The sequence below is a fragment of the Amblyraja radiata genome, chromosome X (genome assembly GCF_010909765.2).
Source record: "Amblyraja radiata isolate CabotCenter1 chromosome X, sAmbRad1.1.pri, whole genome shotgun sequence".
Classification (NCBI taxonomy): Eukaryota; Metazoa; Chordata; class Chondrichthyes; order Rajiformes; family Rajidae; genus Amblyraja; species Amblyraja radiata.
Window position 1 is genome coordinate 7258178 of NC_045999.1, and position 24055 is coordinate 7282232.

Consider the following 24055-nt stretch of genomic DNA (forward strand, 5'->3'; position numbering starts at 1 on the left):
AGCCAGGTTGGATAACAAAGTGGAAATATTTATAACACTCAAAGGCCCAGAATTCCACTCAGTTCCTGGTTCATTGTCAGGCCATCTGCAGTAGTTCAATGAACTAGCGATTATGATCCAAGCTAATTGATTGTTTATTAGGTTAGATCATTGCTTTTACAGCAATTTTCCAATTAAGTTTGTTGTATTGATCAGGAATAGATTACAGCACATTGTATTGACATAGATAGAGAACTGGTTGGCAGACAGGAAGCAAAGAGTAGGAATTAACGGGTCCTTTTCAGAATGGCAGGCAGTGACTAGTGGGGTGCCTCAAGGCTCGGTGCTGGGATTCCAGTTATTTACAATATATATTAACAATTTAGATGAAGGAATTAAATGCGACATCTCCAAGCTTGCAGATGACACAAAGCTGGGTGGCAGTGAGAGCTGCGATGACGATGCTATGAAGCTGCGGGATGACTTGGATAGGATGGGTGAGTGGGCAGATGCCGTATAATGAGAATAAATGTGTGGTCATCCACTTTGGTGGCAAGAACAGGGAGGCAGATTATCTGAATGGTGTCAGATTAGGAAAAGGGGAGGTGCAACGAGACCTAGGTGTGCTTGTACATCAGTCACTGAAAGTAAGCATGCAGGTACAGCAGGCAGTGAAGAAAGCAAATGGCATGTGGGCCTTCATTGCGAGAGTATTTGAGTTTAGGAGCAAGGAGGTCCTGAAGAGACCGCACCTGGAGTATCGTGTGCAATTTTGCTCTCCTAATTCGAGGAAGGACATTATTGCTATTGAGGGAGTGCAGCGTAGGTTCACCAGGTTAATTCCTGGGATGGCAGGACTGCTAAGAATGGGTCGAATGGGCTTGTATTCACTGGAATTTATAAAGATGAGAAGGGGGGGTCTTATAGAAACATATAAAATTCTTAAAGGATTGGACAGGCTGGATGCAGGAAAAATGTTCCCAATGTTGGGGGAATCCAGAACCAGGGGTCACAGGTTTAAGAATAAGGGGTAGGCCATTTAAGAGTGAGATGAGGAAAAACTTCTTCACCCAGAGAGTTGTGAATCTGTGGAATTCTCTGCCACAGAAGGCAGTGGAGGTCAATTCACTGGATGTTTTCAAGAGTTAGATTTAGCTTTTTGGGCTAAACGAATCAAGGGATACGGGGAAAAAGCAGGAACGGGGTATAGATTTTAGATGATCAGCCATGATCCTATTGAATGGCTGTGCTGGCTTGAAGTGCCGAATGGCATACTCCTGCACCTATTTTTCTATGTTTTAAAATCATGACAATCAGTGATAAGTACAAGTTGCGTCTGGAGACATTTTTCAATGTTGAAACAGATTACTAGTGCGGCATTTGTGACAGTTCTGTTACCACAAACCCACATTATTTGAGCTTTGGGGAATACTATTTTCCCAGCAAGTATTCTTCGTCCTGTGTAACATCAATGTAATTCACAAGCAACATCAATGTCTTCCACAATTACTTTACAAGCATAATAGATAGCATAAAAGCAGTTGATCCACTGCAATGGAATAAGTGACGAGCAGTTAACCAAATATTGCTTCGACTATTTATTACATAACGCTGTACAATTTAAAGACAAGCTCTAAACAATGGTCAAAAGACAGACAGATTTCAGTGTCCAATGTTATCATCTACAGCCTTTAAGCACCATAGTACCTCATGCTACCACACCTCCTAGTACTTCAGAATGCCTTTCCCCAGGTCCAGGCCAGTTTAACACGGTGCCTCACAGTCAGATGTAGCCTGTGCTAAACAAGGACATGTTTGAATTTAACAATTAGCCATAAAAGGAATCTCCTTTGATTTCACCCTACCCACGCCCTTAGCTCTGGACATTGAAGGCAAAGGCAATTCCTATTGAGCTTGAAACTCGGTGCAAACTGGGGTGTTTGAGCCTGGTACCAGACCACAGCCAATTAGATGTCTATAGAATTTACAAACAGGGAGGCAGACACGATACTCCAGGTGCGGTCTCATCAGGACCTCCTTGCTCCTAAACTCAAATACAGCCAATTAGATGTCTATAGAATTTACAAACAGCTATTTACATTTTTTTTTAAATGGAAGAAAGAGTACACCATGCTAACCTCCTAACTGTTGGCAAGAAAATTTGAACATTTGTGAAGTCCCATAGTCTGCAGGTTAAAAAGCAAACATGTCATGTGTAGATTCACAGAGATAGCGGACCACAAATATAAAACCTAATTTTGGTTAGATGCTCGGTCTTTATAATTATTTCTGGATTTAAATAATGAAAGAACAATGCTTCAAATTACATTGGGTCTGTCCCGTTCCTATAACAGCTATTTCAATGGGGAAGGAAAGCATAGGAATATTTCAATGTATGCCACTTTGTATAAAAATGTTTTTCTTCTGCAGTTCTGCCATAAGGCTATTGACTGGTAAATCCAGATGATTGGGGAGTAATCTGCATGAATCTCCCAAATGCATGAGACTATGGCAGAACTTCTGAAACAAAGTTTCAATTTGGAATTACTCAAATCATGTTTTATATCAAAGCACACCAACTGTGACAAATTTCATCCTTCAAGATAATTCAACTTGCATTAAAAGCAAACTTTTTTTTTTTAAACCTAGCCAAACCTAGGGAACTCTGCCAGTTTTGCCACCATGCTGCCTGACTCTCAGATTAGCTCTGAGGTGATCTTATAGGAAACAATAGGAAGTTCCCCAGCAAGGTTAAGAAATTCATTAGATCCCATCTGATGGGTCTTCTTTGAAGTTCAAAAAGTAACATTTAAAAAAAATCTACATACTTCACAAGCCTTCTGTTTCCCCACCCATCTTAAAATGGCAGATTGGTTCAAACAAAGAAAACAATGCAACTCCGAGACTCTCCTTCCTTTTTTAATTCAATTTAAGATTGAAACCTGCTTGAGGATTGATATTTCTTGATTCCAAGATGGAATAAAAACGTACCTTCAGTCATAAACAGATTGAGACAAACATTGGACAAACACTGCGTCAGACAAGGTGTAAAGACAAGTTTATCAGGTAGCAATTAACAAGTCTCTACAACACACTATAAAATTACAGTTAGTGTTTAAAGGCTTCTCTCACCGCCCATAACTATTTTGTGACATTTGCCTAACTTTACCAGAAATAAATGGCCGTTACAAGAATAAATAAGGGAAAATGCAAAAAAGGAGCATAATTCATGATTAGCTTAACTAAAGAATTAAACAATTTATATGTGCAATTATAAAAATATTTAAAACCGGGTATGATTAAAGTATCATTAAAGCCACAATATCATATGAGTAATAGAACCACAATGAACAAAGGGATAGTTATGACCTCATGCCATCCTTACATGGTCCTTTTTGAACTAGGGATCTTCAACATCTCACAACCTAATGCAACAAGAAAACATTTAATTTGCTATCTAGATGGCATATGAATTGACTGTGCTTTAACCGGTTGCTAGGCTAGCAGAGGAGAAAGCCAAATATAATATTGCAGACGCAAATATCATTTGGATATTGCTTAAGAAGAGTTTATTTACCGCAGATGCAAACGAGCGAATAGCATTTTGTACGAGGGGATTTGGAATCTCCTCAGTACAGACCCAGCTTTGGGTAGCCTACCCTGGAGATCCTAGTTGTGTCAAATTGCTATATCAAGATGATCAGAAATTGTAAATGTTAAAGGATTTGTTGCCTATCAACCATTATCATGTTAAAATAACAACTGGTCAAGATTTAGAAGATCAGTAAGTTACTTTAGTGAACTCTGGAGAAAGCCAATTATTTAGAACATGCCTTCCTCTCCTAACTAAATAATAGCTCAAAAAGAGAATGACATAAAGATTTCATTTAATTTTAATGATATTCACTGGGTGTAGCAAGTTAACAAGATGCTGTTTGAAATTGTGTATAAAAAACCTAAATGCATCAACCCCATCTCAAATAGATTTTGAAGCCATGTTCAGTGCCCCAAGATACCAGATGGTATGGACAAAAAAATGTACAACACCCTTTGTTCATCTGTGGCATATTTCACATATCCCGTAATTTACAGTTTAAAGAAATACAGATCAAAACACGCCAGCTCTACTGTAACATGTTTTCATTTTGTGCACTACATCAGGGCTCTCCCCAGCTCGTGTTTGAGCAGTCCATTTCCCCACTGGCATTTCACAGCTTTCCTAGGTGTGGAGGTTGGTGATTGTAGAATTGAGAACACGTGAACGACAGTCAGACTTGGAAACTTTTGAAAGATCTCGCTGAAAAAGGGAAACAAAAATAATGGCTGTTAAACTAGTATGAAGTTAGAATATTAAGGCACAAACTACTTAGATGAATTATGCAACAAACAACTTGTCAAAACTCTTGAAATATGGGACAAGGATGCACACCATGCATTAAAGACATTTAAAATATTAAAAAGTTGAAATGTGAAATTGAGGAGCATGAAGGCAAAACCTTCACCCGAAAAGTAATAAATGGCATGACCCAGTAGGAGAGCAGCGCAGCGGTAGAGACCCAATAGTGGTGCAGCAGTAGAGTTGTTGTCTTGCAGCGCCAGAGACCTGGGTTCAATCCTGACTATGGGTGCCATCTGTACGTTCTCACTGTGACTGTGTGGGTTTTCTCCAGGTATTCTGGTTTCCTCCCGCACTCCAAAGACATGCAGGTTTGTCGGTTAATCGGCTTCTGTACATTGTACCTAGTGTGTGTAGGATGGTGCTAGTGTACGAGCTAATCACTGGTCGGCGCAGGCTCAGTGGGCCGAAGGGCCCGTTTCTACTCTGCATCTACAAAGTCTAAAGATGCAGCACATCTTGTTAGAAATTGCTTGGTTTGCCATACAGGTCACAATCCACTAATGGCCATCAAACTTTGCCTCTGAGCATGTGTGCAAACATTGAAATAACAAGAATACTAAAATGTTTGATCTGGTTCAAATATTACCAGAAAGAATTTCCATAATTTCAACTTGCAATCCAAACTGCCGAGCATTCAAGATTCCAAAAAAATTACTTCAAAGTGGAGAAGGAAGAAAAATCGTAGATTTGCAAGTAAAGACTGAAACAAATGGGGATAAAGTTTCTGATTTTCTTTCATTCGCAGATATGGAAACCTTATTTATCCCAAGGGAGGCAATTTTGGGAAAATTAACAAGACCACAGAACATCAGGTTGCTTGCAGTAACAGGACAGCTCCACTGGAAGCCAAACTACAGAGGCAAGTCAATAATGTTGATGGGTGATCTGACTGACTGAAAGTAGGAGTTTAATAGAGCACTGGTGCTATTTCTGTGGTGAGGGAATCCAAATCAAGGGATCTTAAAATGAGAGCAAGGTCAGTTAAGACTGAAGTCATTTTGCAATAGTAATGAAAGTTTGGAGATTCCTGGTATTACAAGCAACCAACTTTTCAGGTTTCACATCATTCAATTACTGACTAAAACAGTTATATTGGAACGTTTTTATGTCTTCAGTCTGAGCACAACTCCTTTGCTTTATTGGATTCACAAAAGTGGTACAACAGCAAAGCTGAAAAAGAGAAACTAGACCTTTGCAAGTGCATAGTTTACCCGAATATTAAGCATAAAATATGCACTGACCGATAATGCAGCACCATCTACCAATCGCTGGCATAGAATGTTACAACTCTCCTGACCTACCTTTGTCAGAATGATTATGAACAGGAAAATTAAGCAAAACTCTTGCCGACTTGAACATGCTCAGTGCACAGAATGAGAAAAACCAGAGGTTAAAGCAAGCGGTGAAATAGGAATCCAGTCATTAGTCTGCCTGTGCATATCCACAATATCCTAATTTAATATTGAAAACCAAGAGATACTGAGAAATTAAAGGTGTGCAAGTTGCTTTGGACAATCTTCCTCAACCTACAGCACAGTTGTGAAATTTTAGATAAACAATCATTTTGCACACATCACCAGAACTACACTTAAAGCACGTGGATAATTAAAAAGTAAATTGCTTTACCCACGAACAGCAAATCGGAAGTAAATCTATAATGGTGAAATACAGGAACAGATTCATCCTAAAGGTGTGCATGTTAGATGTACATTAGTGTATATAGTTTCCACTGTCACTTATACTATGCTACACACTAAAACGTCGCCATTTGGAATTGGATCTGCACCTTCAGCAGCTACATTTCGGGGCAGCAGGCAGTGCAGATTCAGGAGGTAGTGCTGGAATGGAAAGCAAGTCCAATTCCCAATAGAATATATATACACACATTGCCCAAGGATTCAGGCCTTCAACTACAAGTAACCATTGTAGGAAGCACACATGAACACAACAGGATTTCACTGGGTAATTATAGATATTGGGCAGTATTGGCAAAAGCAATGCAATTAAGCACACACAGCTCAGATGCACAAGACAACCTCCTGCACACACACCACAATCAGCAACAAAATAAAAAGCAAAATAGCACACAATCAGGATCCACAAGCACCAACCACAAATTTGTAAATAGAAGAAATAATTTTTCTGAAGTCATAAGGATTTTTATGCAACATCTGGCCTACATCAGTCATCCAACAGAGGAAACAGGCCCTTCAGCCCAATATATCCATGGCGACAAAGATGTCCATCTATACCCGTCCCACCTACCCACATTTGGCCCAAATCAATTTAAACCTTTCCTATCCATGTGCCTGTCCCAATGACGACGCGTTAGGTAAATATTTATGCAAAGAACGTTTTCTGTGCCAATCTTCGTGGATTAATAATTTGTATCTAGAAAGAACAGGTTGAAGTTATTGTGCAGTTTATGAAAGTTAGAAAAAGTTCAATAAATATGGTTCATAGGGTAATAAACTATATGTACAAGATATATTGGAAAGAAGATATATTTTAAAGCCATTGGGTTCAGAAACTTTCTGTGGGGGGGTGATTATACCAGTTTGCAGAATAGTAGAACTGCTACCTCACAGCACCAGAGACCCATCCTGACCTTGGGTGCTGTCTGTGTGGAGTTTGTACGTTCTTCGTCACCGCATGGGTTTCCCCCGGGTTCTCCGGTTTACTCCCATATCCCAAAGACGTGTGGGCTTGTAGGTTAATTGGTAGAATTGCAAAATGTGTAGGGAGTGAATGAGAATGTGGACATGGCTGAAATAGAGTGGACGTGGAAAGATGTTTCCAACAGTGGGAGAGTCTAGGACCAGAGAATGCAGCCTCAGAATAAAAGGATGTGCCTTTAGAACAGAGATGAGGAGGAATTTATTTTGCAAGCGGCTGGTGAATCTGTGGAATTCAATCTGTGGAGGCCAAGCCATTGGATATTTTTTAAAGTGTCGATTGACAGGTACCTGATTAATAAGCGCATCAAAGAGGTTGAGGGGAAAAAAAGATCTGCCATGTTTGAATGGTGAAGCAAATTTGATGGACCAAGTGGGCCTAATTCTTAGACTTGAGATACAGTGAGAAACAGACCCTTTGGCCGTACAGACAGCATCCGTAGTCAGAATGTTTAAGAAGGAATGCTGATGCTGGAAAATCGAAGGTAGACACAAATGCTGGAGAAACTCAGCGGGTGAGGCAGCATGTATGGAGCGAAAGAAATAGGCAATGTTTCGGGTCGAGACCCTTCTCCCGAAACGTTGCCTATTTCCTTCGCTCCTTAGATGCTGTCTCACCTGCTGAGTTTCTCCGGCAATATTGTCTGCATCCGTAATCAGGATCAAACCTGCGTCTCTGGCGCTGTAAGGCACCAACTCTACCACAGCATCACTGTGCCGCTCCCATGTCTAATAATCTTATAACCGCAAACTAGTGTGAACGCACGCTCAATAGTTGCCGTGGACAGAGTCAGTCACCCGGAGGGACTGTAATCTCTAAACTAAATTAAATACAAGACATGATATCAGGAACTCCTGGAGATATGGAGAGAGCAGAGAATATTTCCATTTGCAGGGGCAGTGCACAAATGGAACGCAAAGAAACAGAATAAGTAAAAATAACACCAAATTTTTTGCTACCATCTGCAAATTACTAGAAACAAATATTAGTAAACATGAACATAAACTGATGTTTCAAATTGCGGAGCAGAGCCCAGCATTGAAATAAAGAAATGAAACGGACAGGTCAGGGGACGATTGTGGTAATGTGGCTTGCTGGATTTGTGAACAAATGAGCATCGCAAAACCTGCAGCTAAAACACCCTGAAAATTGTACAATACATGGCTTTTTAGCCTAACTGTACACCGGCTAATGTGAGCCATTCAGCCAAATCCCAGCTTTTAGGCCAGTCTTTCAAGCAAATATCTACGTACCATTAAATCTAATTGGAAATATTGCTTCCCTGGCATGTTCAGGACCTCCAACACACTAAATGGAAACAAATCGCTCCTCAATGGACACATCTAGTTGAGCTGCTTCTTCACAGCCCCTGTGACCTGGGTTCAAACACTTTCCGTGTACTGCGGGTGGAATGAGCAGATCTCCTGCTCCTTCCATTTCCTCCCACATCTCAAAGATGTGCAAGTCAATAGGTTAATTGGTCACTGTACATGACACTGTGTAAATCTGCAATAGTAACTGAGAGGAGTTAATGTTAGGCAAAGTTAAATGGGATTAGGGTAGGATTTGTGTAAATGGGTGCCTAAGGTTCAGCACTGACTCAATGGGCTGAAAGGACTTTATGCTGATATTATATAATGAATTATTAAAATTTCTGCAAATTAATCTCCTGGTCTTTGAAACGCCTGCAAAATGAAATTATCTTCTAGTTCATTTCGTGCTCCAAGAACATGTTTTCAATGAAAATATGAAAGCCTCAGAGCAATCAGAGGATCAGAAGATAAAGATGAGCAAGAGTTGAAACAGTAGTATTGGAAGCAGGCTGGATATCACCTCTGAACAGATCAATACTGGCTTTTCTCCAGTGTGAAGTGCAGTATTTTTGCACATTCTATCGCTAGGCTCTGAACTGAAAAAAAGATTTTCACTGACTCATTCACTTCACATTCTCACATCCTGACAATGTGTTGATTAAAAGTTTGCATGCAGCTTTTGTTCTACTTTTCTTCAAGTCCCCCACAATCTCCAGCACCAACTGCGTGCTGCCACAGTGATTGGTAGATGACTGCAAAAATTGAAATTACCGCAAACTCAGAATAAGTGGAGGCAACTGAATTTACGCTGAGATTATGCTGCGGAGTGGAGATGCCAGTGGACGCACCACTCACTGCTGTTGAATTTAGATGAGAAATGTTCTCTTTGTTTTTTTCATTGACACCATGGCGTGGGAGCTTCTTAGCAGAATGTCCTGGAGTGCGCACAGATTGTGCTGGCTATGAAAAGAATGGGAAAGCGTATTAGACGAATATTAGTAAGTAATTTTTATTTATATAGCACTTTTAAATCAAATCACGTTGAAGCCAAAGTGCTTTACAGAGAAGACATTAGATTACCATACATCCATATAAAGTAAAAATAAATAAAGACACTATACACTATAGGATTCAACATGAACATCCCCCCACAGCAGAATCAACACTTTCCACTGTGAGGGAAGGAACCAAAAAGTTCAGTCCTCCTCCTCCTAGTCCACCCGAGGTCGGGGCCTATTTGAGGCCTCCGCAGCCACAATGGCGAGCAATTGCCAGCAGTGTCAACATTGGTGATGTTGTTGGAAAAGTACAACTTTTATCATTTTGATATTTTGATGCTGTGCTTAACCAAACTAATCACAGTACACCCACAATACCCTTCAAACCTTAGCTGTGTTGGGGGAAATTAACATTGAGTGGACTTAGCAGGCTGAAGCATCTTTTCTTAAGGATCACACAGTATATAGAGAGCTGATGTAAAACCTTTAGCACACTGTAACTGCTGCAAGAAGGCCAAGAATAGAACTTTAGGGGGGGGGGGGGGGGGGGGGAAGCACTTCATAATGCACAGCAAATTGTATGTTATTGATCTCAAATAAGGATCCAAAAATCTCTCCTACACAGCCCTGCCATTACGCAAAAACATTTTTGTTTCTTGGTCAGATAAATGCAAATTCAAAAACATCTTAACACAGGGTAGGGATCCAACTGTGGAACCTTTGTAACTGATGCACGCCATTTAAATTAAAAAAAAATCATGGTACTGTATATACTGTTAAAAATGATATTGGTTCTTATATTTGTAGTAACTTAAACACTCAACATGTCTGCCAAGATAATAAAAAGCATGCAATCTGGCGACTGACCTTGCGTCCAGACAAAGGGGGTCGGGAGATTGGAGAGAAACAGACACTATTTCCAATAGCACAGCGAAAAGTGCTGTTGGGTGTAGCATTAACAATCGATGTACCATTTAGCTGCGACAAAAGTAGGAAAGAGAAAATATTAACACAGGGCTGTGAAGTCAAAAGCACATCTAGATATTTTTTTAAATAGCAGAACCAAAGTTAAACAGAAACCACTTACAACATTCACGCCATGCTGTGCAAAATTACAAGATTAGTAACTTTCAATAAATACAATACAGATCATAGTATTAATTAGGATTAATGATGACAGTAGATGTGAAATATTGAAATGTAATGTCAAGTGGTTAGAGTACTCTCATTTCCCCCCCCCCCCCTCCCTCCCTCAATTATCAATATGGTAGGATTCACAACGTAGTCACTGCTTTAATATGACAGTTCCATCGCGCGTGGAGCTCGCGGTCTCTGGTTAGAGACCTACTTCGGGAGCTCCTAGCCGCAAGAACTTCGATCGCCCTGACACAGGAGCTACGATCGCCCCGACTGCAGATGGTTCGACTGTCCCGACCACGGGAGAATTAAGAGGAAGAAGATAAGACTTTATTGCCTTCCATCACAGTGAGGAACATGGGGATGTTTATGTTAATTTTTATGTAGATGTGTGTCTTGTTGCTTTTTTTGTTTAGTATGGCTGTATGGCCATTTGAATTTCACTGTACCTTATTGGTACATGTGACAATAAACTGACCTTGACCTTAAGTATGGTCAATCACCAAAAATGAAAATGATCTGCACTTATTACTACTTGTATACATATTCAGAACATTTACCTTCCGTATTTTCCCTGGCGTAGTCAGAGTGTTAACCCTTCGCTTGCTTGGTGTTTTCGGAGCGCTGCCATACAGCATTTCCTCTTCAATCAGTTTACTCTTCTTCTGTTGCTGCAATAAAACAATGTCCAATTCATAAGTAATCAGACATTTGTTGGACCTTTCGTACATCAATCATATTTGGCTTTTGGCACACGAGAGCCTCCACTTCCTACTAGGTACAGATTTTTTGCTTTCAGAACTAAGGGACTCACGAAACTCATGGATTTAGAGAGGTACAATCAAACTAATACAAGGCAATATTCAATAGGGAATTAGCATATCATACACCCTGCTGCAACTACCATTTCAAACATGCAACCTTAAGGGCCTGTCCCACTTACGCAATTTTTTCGGAGACTGCTGGCACCCACCATAGTCACAGCAGGTGGCCGGAAATTTTCAACATGTTGAAAATCTAGCGGCGACCAGAAAATGTTGCAGGGTGACATCTGCATGGTCGTGAGTAGTCGCCACTGGATTTTCAACATGTTGAAATTTTTCTCCCACCTGCTGCGACTATGACGGGTGCTGACAAGTCGCTGAAAAGAAACGCGCATGTGGCACAGGCTCTTTAGTCATCACGAGTTTTTACTGGAGAGAGAAATCTTCATGATTCAATTTCTTTCCCAAATTTTGACTCAACAACAACAGTAGGCATGAAAATGGATAAATCTGCCTTCATCAGTCGAATGTTAAAATTATAGCAAAGTAATAATCACAAAGGACAAATTGTGGCCTTACCCGCTCTTGTTTCTCGTGCTCTTTCTCCAATTTATGTAGCTCCCATTGCTCAGATACATATTCCATAAAAATTTGTCCATTAACCAGAAAATGTGAACATTGCTCCTGTTCCCAGGCATCAATCTGCATTTTCAACTCTTCTTCCAGCTAAAATATACAGCAATTTATTAGTGCTTTAGCAGGAATATTTAAAATGTGAAACATTAGAAGGAGCTGACACTCCAGAGAAAAGTAACTGCTTTCAATTCATTGTTGACTGCTTGAACAATCCCATTCAAGAAATATTCTATCAGTGACGAGGCACTATAAATTATCAGACACAAGCACAGTTATGAAAGCAAAAACGGAAATTTGGCTCATATACAGGGAATTGGAATACCAACATCCCATCTGGAGAATGCTATTTGATTGTATCATTCCAATCTGAAAGGCACTTCCTGAAGTTTAGATAGTTGAGGGCGATCAAATTAATAGAAGAGGTATACATTTCTGAACATGAGGCCAATTAGCAGATTAAAATGGAACTAGGAAGCATTTTCCTTTTTTTTTAAATTATAAAGAAAAACATTATTCTCCCTCCAAAAGGTTGCAGGTTTAATAGAATCGGTTTTTTTTTTTTAATTCTTAACAGTATCCAAAATAAATAGAATCAAAAGTAAACAGATAAGAAACAAACCAAGTACTAACTAATTAAATTATAGTTAATTTGTGTACCGTCGATTTTCCAGCATCTGCAGTTCCTTCTTAAACAAATTATAGAACAGGCTTGAGGTGCTCAGTAATCTTCACTGATTCACTCATTTTAACATGACAACTGTTAAGAAATTGTGTGTCAAAATACTGAGTACTATCTGCTAACACATAAACGTTTCAGCTCAGCAGATTCCACCGGGAGGTGCCTTGAAGGCAGCCCCGCCTACCGTCTGTCTGTCCTTTTCGTCTTTTATTGTTTGTTATTTTTAGTGAGTTTTAAAAGTTAATGTTCTCTTGTTTGTTTTATGTGGATGGGGGAGGGGGTCGGGAGAAACTTATTTTCCCCAATCTCTTACCTTGCCAGAGATGCGATTGTTTTCCGGATCGTATTTCCAGTTACTCTGCGGCCTAACATGGAGGAGCTGGAGATCTGCTCGGATCTGATTTTGAGCCCCACGGTGGGCCGTGGACTTCCCATCTGAGCTGATCCCTTGCCTGAAATCGCGGTCGGCGGCCTTTAACATCAGGGGTTCACACTCTCAGGAGAGGCAGGGTCGGTGCTTCAAAAGTCGCACGACATTCGATAAGCCCCGACCCGTGGCCAGATCGCCCAGCGCGGGGAGCTGACATCCCCACCCGATGCAGGAGCTTGATCGCCCCAACGAGGAGGCCCGCCGGCGGCTACGGGAGTAAGATCGTCCCGTCAACGGAAGGTTTGGGGCCCCCGACCGTTGGAGGACAAAGAAGGGAAGCTATTGAACTTATTTTTGCCTTTCATCACAGTGAGGAATGTGGAGGAGTCAGTGGTGGATGTTTATGTTAAAATGTATTTTGTGTTCTGTTGCTTTTTATTAGTATGACTAAGGCAAATCAAATTCCTCATATGTTGCAAAACATGCTTGGCTAATAAAGTATGATTATTATGATGACCATTTTACACTAAAGTTTGGATGTCACTTCAGCCATTCCTTGTTTATGTACACAGATGAATCTCCCGATAACAATAGTAAAGGTATGCGATATGATAATTTCAGACTAAATCATAGATTGCAATTTGTTCAAGGTAAATGTGCATGATTACATACTTTGGGCAACATTTTATACAGCTTAGTTCTCTGCTTCTCCTCCTTTAAAAGGTTGCCCCCTCGGTTGGCGAAGCGGTTTGGATCAGATGCTTTCTTCTGTAAACAGAATTTTTTTAATGTTAGTGTTTGTTTCAATTAAATTGCCTTTAACCTGGTTAACTATACAGGGGCTCTTGGGGTTATAGAAGACCTGATTTACTGAAATCCGACTTTTCACAAGTTGTCCCATTGAGTTTAAAGATTTCTATATGGCAATAATAGTAAAATGGTTCTTTGTTCTATTACAGGCAATTATTCAATGAAATAAAGCCACAGCAAGTGCCCGAGTTACAGCCCCATTCTGGAAACGCTACATAATCCAGAGACTTCCTAAATATCCAATTCTGATTGCAAGGAACAACTGGGGCCTGTAGCTTTCAGAGGGCTGCTCAAGAACCCCACAATAGCACAATCTAATGAACCACAAATAATTTGTTACTTACTTCAAACCCGAGGTAAAGCTGCCAATTTTCTTCCCACTTCCAGACACCCTCAAATAGCTGCTGGTGTGCTTGATAGTGCTGCTTTAATCGGTTCAGCTCATAGTTATGAAGCTGCAATAAATCCTCTGTATAATCCTCTTTTGGGGAAAGCAAAAAGACATTTTAGCAAGTAAACGAGCAGCTTCAAATTACAGCCCCAATCAAAGTTTCATCAAATGAACATTTCATCAAAATAAAACAGTAGTGCAGAAATAGGCCAAGTTGCTTTTACATATTTCCATCTATCTACATATCAACTCCCTTATTTCCTAGGCAATTGGGAGGCCTATAGTATAATCCCATCAGAAAATTGTACCTTTCTTATTTTTGAGCTCTCGTCATATAGCCTCAATTTCAGGGAAGCCCCAGAGCTGTTCGGCCTTGCATTTAAATAAACACACTTCAGCCCATCAATCTCACCATGTTCATTAACCTGTACCTGCCGGTACTTCCTTTCAGACTCGTCAAAACCTTTAACTTGCCATCAGGTCTATCCACTTGCTAACCTGGTTTTGAAAGCTGTTACCCTAGTTTAACCCCTCTCGGTTAGCGCAAATGAACCTCCCTGCAAAGATATTGGATAATGATGTAGCTCGGAGTTGGAGCTCTGGTCAAAGAGAATCACAATACAATTGCCATTGGCAAGAAAATTTCACATTTCGTTATGGCAGCATGAATCCGCATCACAGGCATACAAGTTCCTGAATCAAAAAGGCCTTCATTTGCATTTCCCATTACCATCAGTCAGGGTGTCTTCCAGACTACAACAGAGACTTGCATCACAGCATATTAGACAATTATTTTAGCATCAAAATATTAAAAAAAGTTAAACCTTCATAATATGGAGCAAATGCTTGGCGCTGTTCAGAGCTGAAGAAACATTTCTCCCAGTATGATGCTAGCTCTTGTCGGACAGCTTCAATCACACTTTTCATGTTCTGTAATTTCAGGACTTCAAGATGCTGCAATTGTGTCTGTAACTGGATCACAACATTCATTATTTTTCATCAGCTTACCAAGAATTACTACTTGACTCCATTGAAGTAGAACAACCCTTTAATGTGAGTTAAAAAAAAAAATATATATATATATATATATATATAAAGGATTTGGGCTCAAAAATCCAAAGCTTAAGGAATAAGACTTCACATTGACAATTCGATATTAATGCTACAGCATTTGGTTGAAAATATTTAACTACGTTAATTAAACATTAGTGTGATATTTAGCAAACATAGAAGCTTCAGGATATTTGAAATAACTGCTGTTAAATATTTAAGCTGCTCCCAGTCCCAGCCTGAAACTATGCACCATTTATACACAATGGCAAGTGCCATTAGCTTCACCATTAATTTAGCGGCAAAAAATATAAACATATACACACACAAAAATACTTACCATTTGCAATGTTTTTGCCCTGGATCCAACCATGTGTACAGCAAATGCATTGCTTTCTTCATCAGAAATCTTCAACCAGTCCCACAGGTTAATTATTTGACTTCTCAGCTCTGAACATATGGCTTCATTTTCAGCTCTCTTCATCTCCAGCTGAAGAGAAATAGGTTTCATAATTAGCCGGCAGTTTTATACCCACCAGGCAAGCACACAAAGGGTAGACTGTTCACTTAAGAAGTTTATTTCACTGTACTGACAAAACACATTAGCAAGCACGCCAGGAACATGATCTCAGGCGGATGATCCACAGGTTGCGACAAATCTACAGAAATAAAACAAGAAAACTTTCCAACGCAAGCTGGGTACCAAACAGAACGGCTATTTTATTCACTAGTGGACTTGGCTAAAATCGTCATTATTTGCATAAATGGGGCAAGAAATTGAAAAGCATTTTTAGTATAGCCATTGTATTGTCCTGGTTAGCTGGTCATAAGCAATCAACTGCAAGATTCAGAGATACTAGGTCTCTTGTGAATAATCTGTCAAAAATATAAATAAATACATTCCCCTATTTTCAATATAGCTGTCATTTTTATTCCCCATAAGATTACAAGTCAAAAGCAAAAGTATAGTGAAGAATTTTGAGATTGCTCCAAGATTGATAGAGATAAAATGCTGCTTGCATTTATGTACCCACCTGTTGAAGTAATGTTTTTAGGCCTATAATATTCGCATTGGATAAACAAAATGCATCCTCATCTTCACACACAATATCTCTCTCAAAGCTAGTGTCAGGAAGCTGATCCAGTTCATCCATGCACAAAATGATTTTTTTCTTTGTCTCTACAAACTCAGCCCTTCTGCGCTCCTAAAATTAAAGAATAAAACATTTCGAACAGGGAATTCAATAGATATACATTACATCAATAAGAAGATGACAGTTTATACAAATTAAACAGTGGAATGCTTCTTATTTCTATATCTCCTATATAATGAAACAAGGGTAGCTACAGATTACAAAAACATTACTAAACCTCTTTTGAGTCACCTTTCAACCAAATCTCAGCTTTATTTACCCGGATTTATACCATTTAAATTTTTATTTGAATGGTGAACAATTATTCAAAGCTACAATTAGTTACACTTCCACAGTTGTCTCGTTAAGTGCTGGTTTCCAGATCACAGAAACATCATCTTAAAGTTTAAACCATGCCATGTTCAGGAAAGTTAGGCATCGGATTTGTACAAGTTTGTACACAGTCTTGCACATTTGGATGCTCCAGACCACACAGGTCAACAGGACACTTGCACAAGACACCCTAGTATTAGTTAAAATACTAATTAAATATAGGTGTGAACTGCTGCTTTAATATCCCAGATTGTATTTTACCTTTTCTTCATTCAGTGAAGCAATGTGCGCATGGAATGCATCTAGCTGTTCAATACTGGGGACAACATCAACATCAATGGAGTAGCCTGTTGTACAGAGAATGTCACAAAGTTCTTCATCTTGTTCTTTAAGGCAGTTCATTTTAGCCATTCTCTCTTTCTTCTCCTTCAAGAGGACCTCCAAACGAGTCCGCAGATCTTTCTCCAGCTGCAGCATTGTGCAATTTTCTTCTGGCTGTCACAAATACAAGTTTAAATTATTAATTAGATAGTGGGGTGGGGGGGGGCGATTTTATTTTATTCTACCCTCCAACACACTCTTAAAAAATCTGAGGGGAGGTGAGTTTTAACTCTTACCAGACATGCAGTTAACCCGAGGTCCTGACACACTGCATGGAGCTCTTTCTGGCACATTGTAATGCTCTTTTTCAGCCGCTGCCTTAAATTTTCCTCCTCTGCAATCATCATTTCCAATAGGCCCTGCGTGGAAATAGGTGACAAACACTGTTTCTTGAAAGGATTTTGATACATATTTAAAATCAACCAAAAGAGTCTAAAAGTCCCACAACCATCAACATTGGGGACAAGTACAATTTTATTGCCATCGTATCTGTTTTTGAAAAAGGAATAATGAGAAGCCAATTCATTTTAAAGGGTTTAAGAAAAATTAAATCTGTGCTGACTGATTAAAAAAAAGACAAAATAGCAGCAGAAGCCAGATTACAGAAGAGTAACCTGCCCATCTCATGGCTGAATTTATCTCAATCAAGAAAGATGGTCAGATTTACTGCATTTATAGTGTTCAATTTGCCAATAGCAAAATCAAGGGAACATAACATGTTATTCTGCACATTTGCTGTTAATAAAAAACTAAATCGTATAGAGTGTGATCCCGATGGCCAATTGCACTGTTTCAAAATGCCAGTGGAAACAGTAAAGTGCCATATTTGAACGTGCAAGACATAACAGGCAGTCTAGATCAGGACTTGGTACTGCATGTTGTTGCATAACTTTTCTATAAGGATACACTCCAATTTATATTTTAAAAATCGCATTCTTTATTCCCAAGAATACTTTACTCCACTTGCCTTAATGTGCTTTTTAACAACTTCTGTCCTTTGCATTCTCTGATCTTCTGGAATTCCAATCTCTTCCCAGATATTTCGAAGATGGGAAAGTGCTGCATTGAGGCAGTTGACTGACTCTGTGGCCAGTGCATCACTGTAAAAAGACAAAATGTTGTGTGTTGTCATATATGAATACAAGATGCACAAAATATTAAAAAAAGACTTTCAGCTCGGCTTCAAATGAGAAAACTCAAATCTCACAATGACCTGATCAGATGACAAACTCAAAATCCTACAAAAAGATCAAAAATGCATCATATTTCTCAGTATTATTTACTGCAGCACTAAGGTTAAAAAAAAGACCTTGCTCTTGGCAACCGTATACCCACGATTTCAATGCACACTACCAATGAAGCAGCTTCAAAGCTCAGGGACAAAACAGCCATATAACTATGGCAGCAGGTTGGAAACAGGTTGGTGGAATGAGCAGACAATGTAGTTAGAATATGAAATATACTGCTTTCAGATGTGGTGGAGAAAAGTTTCATGGTAGGGTCAGTACAAACATGATGGGACCAATGACATCTCACTCGTGTCCAGTCTGTGTTTCTACAAGACTGAACTGAGATGGAGCAGACTAATGTCATGGGAGGCATAAAATAATCAGATTGCCACAAAAACATCTGCTATGGTAATGTTTATCATGGAGGAAAATATACCATCCTACCTGATCTGGTCTGTGTGCCCTTCAGACCCACTACCCTTAACAGTTCACAGAAATGGCTCAGAGAGAAAATAAAGATTGGTAATAAACATTGGGTTTGCCACATCATTGGCTTTGCCACATGTTGGGAATTTCATTCCAGGTGCATTGAAGGACTAGGATGCTGAGACGTAACAGAAAGTTAGTAATGTGAAGATACAGGCTAAAAAGTTCTCAGATGTTCACAAAGAGGTTGCAAACTGGTTTGATCCAAATTGCTCATTTCCCTTTTATCCCCTCCCTTTACAATTCTCTCCTTCTCTGACATTCTTTTGTCTCTTTGCCTTTGTCACTTACTCCACTCATCTGCAATCTAATCCACATCCTATATCCACTAATCATTTGCCAGGCATTGTTCATCTTTCTTCCTGCACCCCCACACTCCAGTCAGTCTGAAGGACCCCGATCTAAAACATCACCCGACAGCTGTCCCTAGATGCTGCCTGACCCACTGAGTTCATCCAGCACTTGGTATTGTGCTCAGGTTTCCAGCATCTGCAGCATCTTGAAATGATACCTGAAATTTTGGAGGTAGTATGAAGTCTTTGTGAAGTCTAAAAAAAACAAGATAGTGAGTAGACTGTAGAGTTTACGATTAACTTGGGCTCAAAGTTCACACTCAATTCTCGGATTCAATTTGAGAGCGACCAGGTAGGAGAATAATTAACGACAAGCACGTCGCGTTTGTACTGGGAATAAAGGGAAAAGCAATCCAGCTCATAGGGATGGGTAATAAATGCTGCCATTGCCAACGGACTCCATGATACCACAAGAAACAAAACCAAACTCATGCCCTTGGGGTGATGTTGACACAAATTTGGGGGTGGGGTGTGAGAGAGAAAGAGAAGAGAAAATGGGGGCAGAGAGAGCAAAGACAGTTGGTTGGAAGACAGCTGTAGATAAATGAGATGGAGGCAGCGACAAGAATAAAGGTTTGGGGGAGATTTATGGTGATGCGGAGTGGCAAAAAGGGAACTTCTACTACAAATGTTGGGTCTACTTTCTTTGGCACTGAACCAAGTATAGCGAGTGAACTGGTCAAAAAAGGAAAGAATCAAGACTTTTCAGTAACTCTCTGACCAAAATATGTGTCGTCCCACCCGCTAAACAGAGGGATAAAACAATGTAACTGCTAAACATTAGCGAAATCAAAGGATATGGGAACAGGCTGGATAACCATAGAAAGCAGGCCAGAGCATGCTAAATGGTGAAACAGATTAAGACGCCCGAATAGCCTCATCCTATTTCTGATGTTCTTAAATAGCGACGATCCAATATTAAATACTTATTTTCAATCAATAGCTTCAACTCCTACCAAGGAAGATTTCTAGCTATTATTTAATATACTAGATAATCAACTTTTAAACAGACTTTTAGGAACATCTTTCAGCCAAAAAAATACATTGTTGTTTCATACTCTATAACCTTGGCGTCTAACTGCATTGCATGCTAAATATGAATGACAGGGTTGTTTCAAACACAATGTCACACTGTACCCTGAAGATAGTTTTAACGAGACACAAAACAAACTGCTGGAGGAGCTGGGCCCTTCTGTTTAAACGAGTCAACGCCTTACTCTGGAATTCTAAAAACTCAGTGCGAGTGACTGTCTGGAGTAACACACCCCCAGTTTATTCTTCAGCCACAAACAACCTGCTGGGGAGAAACGGAACGCGGACATTTGGGACAAGATCCTTCTTCAGAGTCCAGACTCCAAAGGTCACCCATTCCATTTCTCCAGAGATGCTGCCCGACCCGCTGAGCTACTCCAGCATTTTATGTGTATCTTCTATTTAAACCAGCATCTGCAGTTCCTTCCTACTACACAGCGGATATTTGGGGACGGGGGACTTCATAAGTGAGAGGAGCAGAATTGGGCCATTCGGCCCATCAAGACTACCCCGCCGTTCAATCATGGCTGATCTATCTTTCATAGAAACATAGAAAATAGGTGCAGGAGTAGGCCATTCGGGCCTTTCCCTCCTAACCCCATTCTCCTGCCTTCTCCCTACAAGCCCTGACACCCCTCTGGTTTATTATTTGTTGTTAGGCGTGTATCCTTCTCACCGTGGAGAGTCAAGAAGGTTTAACTGTCATCTGCCATCTGCCCCAGGTTCAACACAAGGAAATTATTACTTGCTGAAGAAGGTCACCCATTGCTTCTCTCCAGAGATGCTGCCTGTCCCGCTGGGTTCTTGGTTTCTTGGTCCTCCAAAATATTCCAAATGGAATTTAAACTGGAGGGGGCAACATTTTGTGTCCACCTGAAATTATTACTTGCTGCAACTATACAGTCCATCAACATACTTATAACACAACAAATACATATAGAATAAAGTGACTAAATGACAAATTATGAGTAATACCAGGTCACCAGACCATAAGAGCTGACAAGAGAGCGGCCTGTTGGGTCACTTCTCGCTGCGGCCACTCTCTGACCACTGGCTATAGCGGCTACTCTCTGACCACTGGCTATAGCGGCCACTCTGACCACTGGCTATAGCGGCTACTCTCTGACCACTGGCTATAGCGGCCACTCTCTGACCACTGGCTATAGCGGCCACTCTGACCACTGGCTATAGCGGCCACTCTGACCACTGGCTATAGCGGCTACTCTCTGACCACTGGCTATAGCGGCCACTCTGACCACTGGCTATAGCGGCTACTCTCTGACCACTGGCTATAGCGGCCACTCTGACCACTGGCTATAGCGGCTACTCTCTGACCACTGGCTATAGCGGCCACTCTCTGACCACTGGCTATAGCGGCCACTCTGACCACTGGCTATAGCGGCCACTCTGACCACTGGCTATAGCGGCTACTCTCTGACCACTGGCTATAGCGGCTACTCTCTGACCACTGGCTATAGTGGCCACTCTGACCACTGGCTATAGCGGCTACTCTCTGACCACTGGCTATAGCGGCTACTCTCTGACCACTGGCTATAGCGGCCACTCTGACCACTGGCTATAGCGGCTACTCTCTGACCACTGGCTATAGCGGCCACTCTGACCACTGGCTATAGCGGCCACTCTCTGACCACTGGCTATAGCGGCCGCAGCCGGGGGGAGGGAGTGGAGAGCGGCCACAGCGCAGGCACCGGAGCCGGATTCACACCCACCTTTTTCTCACCATCCTCCGGCCCCGCTCCCCGTGTCCGGCTCCTGGTCTCCGGCCTCTCCCTCAGTGTCCGGCTCCGGCTCTTCTCAGTGTCCCCAGCCTCGCTCTCCGGCCGCCGTTCCGTTCCGTCCCTCCCGCTGTCCGGTCTCTCTCCGGCCGCCGTTAATCCGTGCCTACTCCCTCTCCGTGTGTCCGGTCTCTCCGGCCGCTGTTACTCGGTGTCCGGTCTCTCCGTGTGTCCGGTGTCTCCGGCCGTCGCGCCGCGTCTCCTCTCCCGCGGCCGTTGCTCCTTCGCCAATTTCAAATCTCCAACGGCCAACCGCCGCAGCGCTCCGATTGGCTCCGTCTGACGTCAGGGGCGATGACATCACCTGATGATGCGCGGGCGGCGGCGGCGGCGGCGGGCAGGGCTGGCGCATGCGCGGCCCGCTCCCACTGCAGCCCGGCCACAGGGAGCGAGCGGTCGGTCCCACATGAAGCAACGAGCTCACTCGTCGTTGGTCCAAGCCAAAGATCCTATAGCTCCTCCAGTATCTTTGGTCCAAGCTGCGAGCAGGCGTCTGAACTTGAACCTGGCACAATGCACATTACATTTTATGATTTGTATACATTGTGTATGCAAGCAAAGAATTTCACTATGCCTCGTCACAAGTGACAATAAAGTATTTATATTCTCACTTGGTTCCTTGGTCCTCCAAAATATTCCAAATGGAATTTAAACTGGAGGTTTTTAAATTTAAACAAGAAGAGTTACTTGCTGTAACTATACATGTTTACATGCACATTAATGTATATCATTGTTAGTACCTCCAACAATGTAAAGCACTTTGGCCAACGAGAGTTGTTTTTTAAATGTGCTATAGAAATGAAAGTAACTTGACATGACATTAATGCACAACATATATATCTATATCTATATAATAATAATCTGCCATTGCATTTTGCAAATTGGCACTTTGGGCTCCAAAGTTTCCACCCTTTAGTCCGAGGGTGGTGAATCTGTGGCATTCTCTACCTCGGAAGGCTGTGGAGGCCAAGTCAGTGGATATATTTACGGCAGAGATGGATAGATTCTTGTTTAGTACATGTGTCAGAGGTTATGGGGAGAAGGCAGGAGAATGGGGTTAGCCATGATTGAAAGGCAGAATAAACTTGATGGGCCAAATGGCCTAATTCTGCTCCTATCACTTTTGATCTTATGAAATAATTAAAAAAACAACCATTTCTTATTTTGAAGAAGAAAATGAGCTGTGATTTAAAAAAATGCAGATGCTAGAAATCTAACATAACAACAAAGCATACCACTTGCTCTACCACAGATGTGACCTGATTTGCTTAGTATATCCATTAGTTTCTATTATTATTTGACTTTTAAACTGTTTTCACACTGCTGGGAACAAGGCAAGCATTGTGGACGGACAGGTCACTGTCTGTGCATAGCTCCTCCTAGAAATCCAAACAAGGAAACCAGTTTAACTAGAGTAGAGACTTAAAGAAACGTTACTGCTTTGGACTGAACTTTACCCTGCCCTCCAGCAATAAAATTATAAATCAATCTGTAATGTTTACACCCAAATATTAAAATCGCTTTTTTTTAAAGAAACAGAGTATAAAATAAAAGATGAAACCTGAAACAAAACAAGAAATAATCAGTAAAAGACAGCAGGCTCACATGTGCCGCCTCACATTAAACTAGTTATTGACTCTTCAGAAAAATGGCTGATTTTGCCAGTTTTCCTGAGCAGGTCAGGTTTATGCCCGGGCCACATAAGTGTTTCGCTTTAAATATTTAATTTCCTAAAGAAAATGTCACGTTGTGATTCATCATTGAGTATGACAGACATTTCATTGTTGTTGATGGAAAAGCCAGGGTTGAATAGCCACCTAACAATATTGAGCTATGCAAGAATAGTGCACACTCTGGTGAGGCAGCAGAAGGCAGCCAGTGCACATAGAAACATATCGCAACAGTATACATGGGGACTCTCTCCATCAACCAGTAGCAGGGTTACCTTGAAGTGCCGCTCTGCTGCACCGAGGAAGTCCTGCAATGCCGAGGACACTGCCTTCCAGACAATAAACTAAGACACCCACAGGGGAAAGGGTTTCAATATTTAAAAAAAACAAAGGTTAAACCACCTTTGGACACAGTATATTTTTGTAGATCAAACTGAATT

The 24055-nt window shown here is 41.0% G+C and overlaps 1 protein-coding gene across 4 annotated transcripts; it reads right to left on the reverse strand.

Moving 5' to 3' along the window:
- Window positions 1-2792: 2792 nt before the first annotated feature.
- prc1 (protein regulator of cytokinesis 1) lies at window positions 2793-22224 on the reverse strand. Of its 4 annotated transcripts, none has more exons than XM_033015021.1 (15): window positions 22056-22198; window positions 21880-21952; window positions 18017-18149; window positions 17286-17408; window positions 16930-17163; window positions 16237-16407; window positions 15543-15692; window positions 14977-15124; window positions 14106-14242; window positions 13624-13719; window positions 11846-11992; window positions 11063-11173; window positions 10233-10343; window positions 9139-9327; window positions 2793-4276 (listed from the first exon to the last, which is right to left on the reverse strand). In XM_033015021.1, the coding sequence occupies exons 2-15, from the start codon at window positions 21891-21893 to the stop codon at window positions 4199-4201; spliced, it is 1842 nt and encodes a 613-aa protein (XP_032870912.1). In that variant the 5' UTR covers window positions 21894-21952; window positions 22056-22198; the 3' UTR covers window positions 2793-4198. The 4 variants fall into 4 exon arrangements, with proteins under 4 accessions (XP_032870912.1, XP_032870911.1, XP_032870914.1 ...); XM_033015020.1 differs by having other exon boundaries at window positions 21880-21922; window positions 21956-22192; XM_033015023.1 differs by having other exon boundaries at window positions 9216-9327; window positions 21880-22224.
- Window positions 22225-24055: the final 1831 nt, after the last annotated feature.

Bases quoted from the DNA above. Each gene is read 5' to 3' on its own strand.
- prc1 (XM_033015021.1), bottom strand. The intron at 15,125-15,542 runs GTAAGTATTTTT...GTTGTGATCCAG, and splicing joins GGGCAAAAACATTGCAAATG to TTACAGACACAATTGCAGCA. The intron at 10,344-11,062 runs GTAAATGTTCTG...CTTTTGTCGCAG, and splicing joins CGCCAGGGAAAATACGGAAG to CTAAATGGTACATCGATTGT.